The 10,302-nt window shown below is 35.2% G+C and overlaps 2 protein-coding genes across 2 annotated transcripts; one reads left to right on the forward strand and one right to left on the reverse strand.

Annotated features, from left to right (window-relative positions):
* The first annotated feature begins 507 nt into the window (after positions 1-507).
* On the forward strand, positions 508-4,196 carry MED17 (mediator complex subunit 17). The gene is made up of 8 exons (XM_018458824.1): positions 508-608; positions 773-955; positions 1,113-1,429; positions 1,547-1,759; positions 1,888-2,093; positions 2,631-3,203; positions 3,334-3,482; positions 3,565-4,196. Exons 1-8 carry the CDS (start codon positions 508-510, stop codon positions 3,773-3,775), a joined length of 1,953 nt encoding a protein of 650 aa, XP_018314326.1. The 3' UTR covers positions 3,776-4,196.
* Positions 4,197-6,516: 2,320 nt separating this feature from the next.
* Positions 6,517-8,464, reverse strand: aph-1 (gamma-secretase subunit Aph-1). Its single transcript, XM_018458829.1, has 2 exons — positions 7,828-8,464; positions 6,517-7,743 (listed from the first exon to the last, which is right to left on the reverse strand). The coding sequence occupies exons 1-2, from the start codon at positions 8,058-8,060 to the stop codon at positions 7,260-7,262; spliced, it is 717 nt and encodes a 238-aa protein (XP_018314331.1). The 5' UTR covers positions 8,061-8,464; the 3' UTR covers positions 6,517-7,259.
* Between the last annotated feature and the right edge of the window lie 1,838 nt (positions 8,465-10,302).

The raw sequence follows: 10,302 nt of genomic DNA on the forward strand, positions 1-10,302 counted from the left end.
ACGGTCTCTATCGTGATTGGCCAATTCGCTTATTGATTATGTCTTACGGCCTTACGTTTTTGTATGTGCCATGGGCTTAAGCGAATTGGCCAATCACGATAGAGACCGTAAGGCCAGTAGCGAATCCAATCTTATGCGTGGTCTACAATGGGCAGTAGCAATAGTGGATTAAGGAGTAGACGCAGAAATCAACCAATCACAATCGAATGTGAGAAAGATAATCAATTACGATTAGTCGATTTCTGCACCTACTCTTTAATTCACTACTGCTACTGCCCATTGTAGACCACGCATTAAGCGGGGAGCACAGACTCTTGCATAACGCATAACACGTAATGCATAAGAAAATGTACCAATCAAAGCCCTCCGTTTCCTTCCTTTCCATGAAATAAAGAATTCTGATTGATTAAATTTCTTATGCATTACATGTTATGCGTTATGCAAAAGTCTGTGCTCCCCGCTTTACGTTTTTGTATGTGAAATGGGCTTTAGAATGTATGAAGAGGTATGAAAACAATAATGGCGTATTCTGTGAACATTTCCGTAGAAGCGCCGATTGAGAATCAAATACAGGAAATCACTTACGATGGCCAAGAAATTTACCAAGCGTACGTAAACGAATTTTCTTGTCAACAGAGAGAATATAGTAAAGATGCTCGATTAATGGAATTATTGTCTGCTGTTAAATACGTCTTACGTCTTATAATTAACCCTAGTTTTATCGAAGGGGATAAGATTTCATATCAGTTTTACTTTATTAATTATGCTACAGACCTCTCACCTTATCGGAGAACTTGGCAAAAATTGCTCAAAAGATTGACTTTAGTAAAACAAACGGTGAGGAGGTAAAAAAGGAGCAATTGGAGGGTAATGAGAAGAATGAAGAAGATACGAAGGATCCTGCTTCGTTTCAATCCTCTTTATGGCCGTGGGACAGCGTTAGAAACAAATTAAGGTTTGTCATGATTTTTGTGTGTGTCTAAAAAGTTGTGTTTGTATATATACAATACACATATATATGTGTATGTATGTATTGTAAATGTAATAAGCTTATAATTTCAGTAATTAGAAACAATGTAAAGAATAGAAACTAAATTTGATTGGTTTTGTAGAAATGCCTTGACAGAAGTTTGTGTATTGGCTGATGTACTTGCAATAGCAAAGGAAAGAAATTATATGGTGTTAGATCCAACATCTCATGAATCAGCAGATGTAAAACCTATGATACAAGTATATGCTAGAAAAAAGGCATTAGCAGGTGCAGCGTCAGTTCTTATGATGGGTACTGAGAGGCTGCGAAATTGTCAGGCTGAATTAGCTAGAACCAGATCTACCCCTGATTTTCATATCGAGTTGTTAAGATTACGGCAAAACTGGCGTTTAAAGAAAGTATCAAACTCTATCATTGGTGATCTCAGCTATCGAACTGGTATGTTTTATTATTTTTCTTTTATTTATTTGAAATATGCTTTGTGTGTCTTATATTTTATTGTTTGTGCCTTCAATATTCTTGTTTACTATAAATTGTACTATATTTATGTATCAGCTGGCTCCAAGTATACACAAACAGGCATGTTTGAAGTTACCAAAGCTGAAGAAGAAGAAAAAAATAGTAATAGCCCACCAGCTTCACCCAATACTGGTAGCAGCATGTCAGGACAATCTCATGGACCCTCAAATTCAAAAGCATCCGCCTTGCGCGTAACCATACCCAGCGAGTTACAAGGTGTTGCATACATCGAAGTATTATGTCAGAAAGGTAATATAAATTAAAGAGAGCAATTCATGTGCGTGTGTGTGTGTGTGTGTGCGAGCGTGCATGCGTGCGTGCGTGCATGAAAAGTATGTACACATTAAACACAAATGAGTAAACATACGTTTGTTTAGATCAAGAAGATTTGTGCAGTGCAAATATAAGCTTGCTTAATAGCAGTGCAAATAATTCGAATACTGATATGCATTGGCAGCAAAAATTAGAGGCTGCACAGAACGTTCTGTTTTGCAAGGAACTGTTTAGTCAATTAGCGCGAGAGGCTGTGCATTTACGCGCGCCTATACCTCACATGGTTGTCGGAAATCAGATAATGGCCACGGTATGTATCTTGCAAATAGAAATCAAGAGTTTCTTGTATAATATTCTTTACCTCAGACTGAACATACACGCGCGCGTGCTCGCGCGCACGCACACACAAAATATATAATATATACACGGTGTAGTCCAGATCATCCACAAGAGCCGGCATGTATATACTGTTTATGGAAAACTGAATCGAAAAGTCTTCTGCCATTTTGCAATGGTCGCAACAATTAACGAGATATTAATTTCTACAAATTGTAGAATAAATGGTTAAAATTGATGTATAAGATAACATTAAGATGTCTTTCAAAGTTCTTTATGAAATATCTCTAAGATATTTCTTAAAGAACTCTTAAAGATATCCTAAAGTTGTCTTATGCATCGATTTTAGATATTCTGCTTATTGAGTAATTAAAAAAAAATTGCAGAAATTACAAAATGGTGGAGAACTTTTTGATTCATAAACAGACTACGTACATACTGGCTAGTACGGGTGATCTGGATCATCCTATACTTATAAAGAAAAATTTGTTTTCTTTGATATTTATACCAGGTACTTCCAGGAATTCAGTTAATAATTGGCCTGTGCCATAGCACAGGCAACGACAAAAAACCTACGGCTCCACCACCACACAAAACAGATCACGATCATGTATTAGAGCACTCTCTGCATCAACTGTTACGCGAAGTACATTACAATAATAGTAATCATCCATTTCCTCATCCTGCATCGGGACCTCTTGGGCCTAGTAAACGCAGATATATAGCCGGCCCTACCGCTGCCGACAGATACGAGCTTTTAGAAATGACAAAGAGTCAGACGCTTTTAGAACAAATTATCCAACAAGCACAACATTTTTTCATGCGTTTGCGTACAGAATATGTATTAGACACGATAGCAAAAGAAGTGAAAGATCCGCTTATCGTTTCACATTGGAATGCGTTGAATTCGCCGACGCAGTCCTGCGTAAAAATAAATATCTTAACACATGGATACGATAGCGTATGTCGGACATCGATGGTCGTTCATGTCGGTGAAAAGTCACTGAAATGTGTGTGTCGCGATGGTAGAGTCATGCACATGAGTTACGAGCCTCAGGAACTAAGGGATTTAATTTTTTGTCAGGTCAGTTGTTTTTATCTTATCAACATTTGTAAAATGTTAACTCGTATGATTAAAAAATGTCAAATTTGACATATAAAACATTCTTTTATTGTATCGGTAAAATATCACAATATTTGTTTCTTATACGCAGATTTATCAGCATCAAATTAGCGCGGTACAGGCTCTAGCCAAGTGTATGGGTTGGCAATTCTTAGCAAACAGCTCACACCTCGGCCTAGGTTCAGTGGAGCCTCTGGGAAACGCCAGTAGTTGTATCCTAGCTTCGCCAATTGGTGATAGGTATTTTATAGTTCAAATTTATGACACGGGAGAAAGAATGTATGCCTATCTGTTATTTACACATCATTTAATATGTTTGTAGAATGATAGCTGTACGATGTGAACCGCAAACGGGCGTGCAAGTCGCCATTGCACATTCTCCCCGAAAGGATTTCTTTCCTGGTCAACTTGTTCGAGAAAGAAAATGGGAGAATCTGGGAGGTTCTTTTAAAGAAGTTAGATGGGACAAAATGGAAGGGAAGAATTTTCTCAACAAGATGGAGCTACTTATGGCTTCTTTAACAAGTTCTTAAATGTTGCAAATTACTTGTCAAACTTTTGTATATTTTTTTTTATGGGATTGAAAAGATTCTCTATATTTTTCTATATCTTAATCTTTGCTTAGCAGCTTAAAAACTAAATTATTATTGCACGCACAATCTATTTAGTGTAATAAAAAAGAACGAAATGAATTTTTTGTTCCAAGTTGATAATATGCAAGACGCATTTTTATTTCATGCACGTGTGCTCGAGTAATAAATGGTGTGAAATAATGGGAAAGAAAAAATTAAGTTTAAGGTTAAGTTGAAAAAATACAGGAAATCTCTGTCCCGTTGAGAAAAATTTATAAAAATTCGACTGTATCGGCAACCAGAGTATGTACAGGATGTTTGATAAGTAAATCTTTCGCATAGGAACAGACTAAACTGAGAAGAAAAATCCTCTACCATTTTACAATTTTCGCAATAGTTAACAAGATATTAATTACTAAAAATTGTTGAAAATTGGTCTTCAATAATTTTTTACTCAAATACCATCAACTTTATAGAAAAACTGCAAGAGACAAAAAACGATTTTTGTCTCTTGCAGTTTTTCTATAAAGTTGATGGTATTTGAGTAAAAAATTATTGAAGACCAATTTTCAACAATTTTTAGTAATTAATATCTTGTTAACTATTGCGAAAATTGTAAAATGGTAGAGGATTTTTTTCTCAGTTTAGTCTGTTCCTATGCGAAAGATTTATCGTTACTTATCGAACACCCTATATATATATATATATATATATATCATGGAATTATTCGAAATGGATTCTGATCGGAATTATTTGATTATTCCCTAGATTTCTATTGTATTTTCTAGGGAAGATGAAATAATTTCGATCGAAATTCATTCCGACTTGTTCCATGATAAATATCCAAAATGCAATTTTATAGAATAGAATCGATAATTTTGTTTTTTAAAATAAGTTCAATTGCCCAGAAAAATACAAGTCAATTTATTGATAATATGCCTTTGGATTTTATCTGGAAATAAGGAGTTTTGTACAAATTTAATCATTCCTTACCTCCTGTGATTATTGCAAATTTTTACTTCTATTAAAATTTATAGTTCATTATTGTGATTTGGTATATATTATTTTGATTTTGAATGATGTCCATTATCGAAGATACCATATTGGTATGGTGACTACACGTCCTTTATTGTAAAGTAAGTCAATGTAAAGGACAATTCTTTATTTTAGGTAGCTATCCTTCAGATTTGTTTCTTCAAAATTTAATCTTATCCTTTATTTTCCAATATTGTCTTTTACTGTCCTTTATTTTGACATTACGGGAAATTCTTTTCTAACTAACGTTCCAATGTCTAATATTATATTAATGAGCAAATTTTGATGGAAAATATTTTACAGTTTCATGCATATAAATACTTGTTTGATTTGTCTTTGTTAATTATATATATATTTCTTAATTTTTTAAATTAAATTTATTCAAACTAGAGTTCTCATTTTTATTATTTTGAACCTTTTATTATTTCAGATCAAGGGTTTGTTCCACCATGGCCGAATCAGTTTCAAACTCAGAAAACTGCGCATTATCTCAATTTGATTATACTGTGCAATAAAATTTTATAATACACAGATTCTTGAGTCACAAACTAGTTTGAAAACATGTCGGGACAAAGCCCTAAAATTTTCAGATTTGTCCTTCATTTTCTTTAAGAAAATATGGTCACTGTACATATTGGTGAAATGATGAATAAATTCAAACATGTGGAATATATACGTTCGAAACTTTAGTATACTTAAAAAATTTGTAAGAAAAGAATTACAAATAATTCATTATAAATTTATCTCTATAGTGAACTAATTGCATAACTGGAATTATTATTATTATGTATTATATTATATGGAACAGTGATATATATAGTTTTACATCTAAACAGCAATAACAATAATTTATACAACTAGTATTTTACAAAAATTGTTTTCATTTCAATGTCATACGAAATGCAATATGATTTGGATAATAAACGATTGCGAGATGTGTGATAAGTGAAAATTAAATTAATTGAATGCCAAGAGATACATACGTAATTATCTTAAGTGTAATTGTCGATAGATTCTCTTTTCTTTTTGCATACAAAAAAGTAATGACAATTCCTTAAACTTTATTGTTTTCTTTGTTAAATCTATTCAAGGAATCCACATTTAAGGCGCACATTGATGCACAAATATACATCTCATTTGATACAATAATTATACATTACAAACGCATACTTATATACATACATACGTATGAGCGCACCGGACGCATACATTTTAGATTTTTTCTTCCTTTTTATTTATCGTTTTCTCTTTGTAGCCATATTAAATTGTGACGTTGAAAAATGTCGAAAAATTACATTTTTCCTTTCTTGCACTGTATGACAAAATAAATGGATGTTCACTTATGAAGTGACCATTATTTAGTATAATATGGACTGATAAAATATATCGGAAAAACTTTTATTGTCCTGCATTAGAATAAATGAATATATAGATTTAATAATAGCTTAATGTATATAGATGTTCCGACTCCTATAACAAAACTAGATCTTATAGTAGACGACTTTGTAGCTATTTTTATTATGAACCGAAAAACGAATCTTTCACTTTATCAATTTATATTATTATACATTATTATATTATAATAATATATATTAATATTATATTATAATATGAAAAAAAGAAGTATTTTAATATATAATGCAAGAAAGAAAATTCATGACTCCTTGTTTCTGACATCAAAAATTCAACATAGCTGCAATGAAAAATCAAGCTTTAGGATACAAGCTTTAAGATATAAAGGGATAATATACACTTGGACGTCATCCGAATCAAAACTGGATTATTGAGAGATTATTTTGTTCCTGTATCATATAATTGGGACGGACCAGCAGCTTGATTAAAATATCTAGTGCTAGAACCTTTTATAAAGAAAATAATTGGAACTTTAACGTCCAGAGATGCTTTGAAAAATATTAATTTCAAAACATGCAATTATAGGATTTGTCTCTCGATCGGTTTGACCAACATACAGATATATTGTACATTGTCGAGTTCATCGAGTACATTTTGCCACATAAAATTAATGATGTTGCATACTCAGTATCTTGTTTAATAATCTGAATGGAAAAAAAGTATCCTGCATATTAAACCTTTCTCTACATAATATGTATAATATAATATAATAGAGTAACGAACACGATTTTCTTATGGGTTTTCAACAGTAAGCCATTCATTACATAAGCTTTAAATCTCAAGTCGTAAGAAACTGATCAATTATAGTCGATTATTCTTTTGACATTTGACTACGACAGGCCAATTTCTTAGGGCTCAAAACTTGAAGCTTAAATAATAACTTATTGTAGAATGCGCGTTAGAGATTGACATCTAAAGGGGAAAGATGTTTGTCATTATGACATTCACATCGGAGATGGATTTGCTATGAGTGTTATTAAGTAACCTTTGTAAGCTCTCAGTTCCTTTGGAAACAGAGAATTAAAGACTGCGTCCGTCCACCAACGATCCTAAACGCAAGTGCAGTTGTTATTACCAATACTATATAAGCAGATAATAAACTGGCTGCATATGCCTGATAACGATTGAGCAATGTCATACACGAGACAACCAGATGCGATCCAACCACCCAGATAATCTGTCCCCAATTCTTCTTGTCCAAGGCAAAGAAAAAGATGACACCCCAGAACGTGTGCAGGAGAATGAAACACAGAGTGGTAGCAGCCGATATTATAAAAAAGTATTCAGAACCCTGACGGAGTCCCATGGTACCAGGTCCCACTGCGTCAGCCAGGACATTGACTAAAGCAAAGGCACCGCTCATGAAGCCAAAACCCAAGCCACAAACGTAAGCAAATATGTGTCTGCTGTCAGCTACATGTGTCGTCGTGACTTTTTCCAAGCCTCTTTCAGCTTTACGCAGCACCCAATACAAGAGATACCTTTAAAGAGATAAAAACTTGTTTAAAAACACATCGGATACACATCGGTAATGAAATGAGATTGCAGTAGGGAGACTGGATTACCTGAAACCTTCCTGGAACAGTACCGAAAAGACCAGGCCAAACGCGAGATGTTGTTGTAGTGGAACGACAGCGTACCAAAGCACCGATGATAGCAGCAGGGATATGAGCCAAAAAAAAGCACTGACAATCAATATGATTATTCTGATGGGCTCGGCGGCGATGGTGAACATAAACATGGCTAGTGGCGGGCCGAAGGCCAAACAGGCACAACCAAAAAAATCCATAACGGTCATTTTCTCTTGGAATAGTCGCGACGTGAAGTCGCGATTTCCCTTCCTCTTTTCTTCCTTCCCTTATCGTTTTGTCGGCGCTAGTAAACGCTAAACTCTCTTACAATTCTAAGCCTCTTTACGGACCAGACACTCCCTCCTATCGGGCGCATTTATCTTCCCGGTATAGTGCTGTGTGCGCGGATCAGAAACTCGACAAATAATCGTGATCTAATCGTGATTGTGTTGGTCTGTTTTACGAAGATACAAAGCTCAAGTACATTGGAATCAAATCGAGTTACTCGCAAGTCACTAGTGTGACAATGTGTGACAACTCGTAGTGTAGATGATAATAATAATTCTGTCTCCTACGAACTCTACGTATCTAATCTTGCATGAGGTTATCGACAACACCATGGCTGCGTTCAGCAGACTCAACAGTTTTGCAACCGTTTTATGATTGGCTGCGTTCAGCAGACTCAACAGTTTTGCAACCGTTTTATGATTGTCTGCTGAGATAGGACCATTCTTCTAGATCTAAAAGTATGATCCAATTAGCGCGAAGGAAACTTCCAACAGTTGCAAAACAACCGTTCTGCTGAACGCAGCCGTTGATTGGTTGCTTCAATGACGCATTCTCTATTCCGCAGTCTTTTTCCACACCGTGTGATTTCACCCTTAGGCCGGAATCAGAATACTACGAAAATCGCCATTCGGTCGATATCTTAGATGTGAATGAAATCGATATATCGAATATGTATAATAAGATGCATCTACAATGGCTACGTTTACACCGTGCGCTTAGTCCGCGACCTATACGATAGGTGTCTTTGGCTACGTTTACACCGTGCATTTAGGCCGCGACCTATACAATAGATGTCCTTGTTTATCTCGTAGGTTAAACAAAGGCTACATTTACACCGTGCGCTTAGTCCGCGACCTATACGATAGGTGTCTTTGTTTAATATATGTAGCCATTGACCTAGTTTACATCGTGCACTTGGGCCGTGTTCCAAAATTGACTGCCAATACTGAAAATCTATAGTGCACGTAACGTAAACTGTAGCATTTTCAGTGTTGGCAGTAAATTTGGAACACAGTCTTGATACGGTTACTAACTAGTAACTTTCTATTAAATTATTTGAATTTCAGCGATATATTCAAAGAATGATGTATAATACTAAATTGATACAATATGCATCAATGATTAATTAAATATACATATCATATATGTTTACACATATCGCCGAAATTAAGATAATTCAATAGAAAGTTACTAGTTAGTACCGTATTAAGTGTACATACGATGTAAACTAATAGCGTTTTCGATTGGGAAAAAGTTAGTGCGCACCACTGCGCACTCAGTGCACACCAACACTGCACGAGTTCCATGGATTGCACTGAATAGTGCAAGTTCAAAAGAACACGCCAAGATTTTCAGTACTAAAGCTGAAGTGTCATTTCGAGTTGTAAGATTATAAGGATTTGACCAGAGCCTCCAATCTCCCCTTTTGTTTCGGCGTTATCACCGTTAGTCGCGCCGCCGCCGCTGTATGACACCCGGAAATATGAAACTAATGGCGAATTCGATTGGAAGAACTAGTGCACACTGGTGCATATTAAAGCCGTTGTATACTAATTTAATTTAATTTAAGTATAAAAATGAAATGCAAATATTTCGAATTATGAAATACGGTAATTATTCAGAATACCTCCCTCACCTCCGATTTCGATGAAATTAGGCTTATTCGATGCGTTTTTGCACAAAACGAAAGAATCTGGCAGAAAAAAGTGTCGCTCTGCCTCGCGAACCGAGATATTTAGCGTTAAAGTTGACGACTCTGCAGGTTAGGAAATCTGTCATACCGACTATGTGCACGAAATTTGAAATCAATGCTATAAAATAAATTAAACGTATGTAGTAGTGCTTAGACATTGTCCGCTTGGAATATTTGTAACCCATGTAGACAGTGGGGTGTATTGACAGTAATGCTTGGGTTCGGGCGGCGTAGCCGCCCGAACGGAAAAAAAAACAAACCTATCCGCTTGGGACCTAACCGTCTAGAAGTTACAGCTGAGACAGTGTCTGCTTGGAATATTTCTAACCCATGAAGACAGTTGGGTATGAGAATGGTTTTTTTACTGTCTAGTTAAAAAGACTGTTCTCATACCCCACTGTCTTCATGGGTTAGAAATATTCCAAGCGGACACTGTCTCAGCTGTAACTTCTAGACGGTTAGGTCCCAAGCGGGTAGGTTTTTTTTTT

This window comes from Mycetomoellerius zeteki, unplaced genomic scaffold (assembly GCF_001594055.1).
Source record: "Mycetomoellerius zeteki isolate Tzet28-1 unplaced genomic scaffold, Tzet1.0 scaffold785, whole genome shotgun sequence".
Classification (NCBI taxonomy): Eukaryota; Metazoa; Arthropoda; class Insecta; order Hymenoptera; family Formicidae; genus Mycetomoellerius; species Mycetomoellerius zeteki.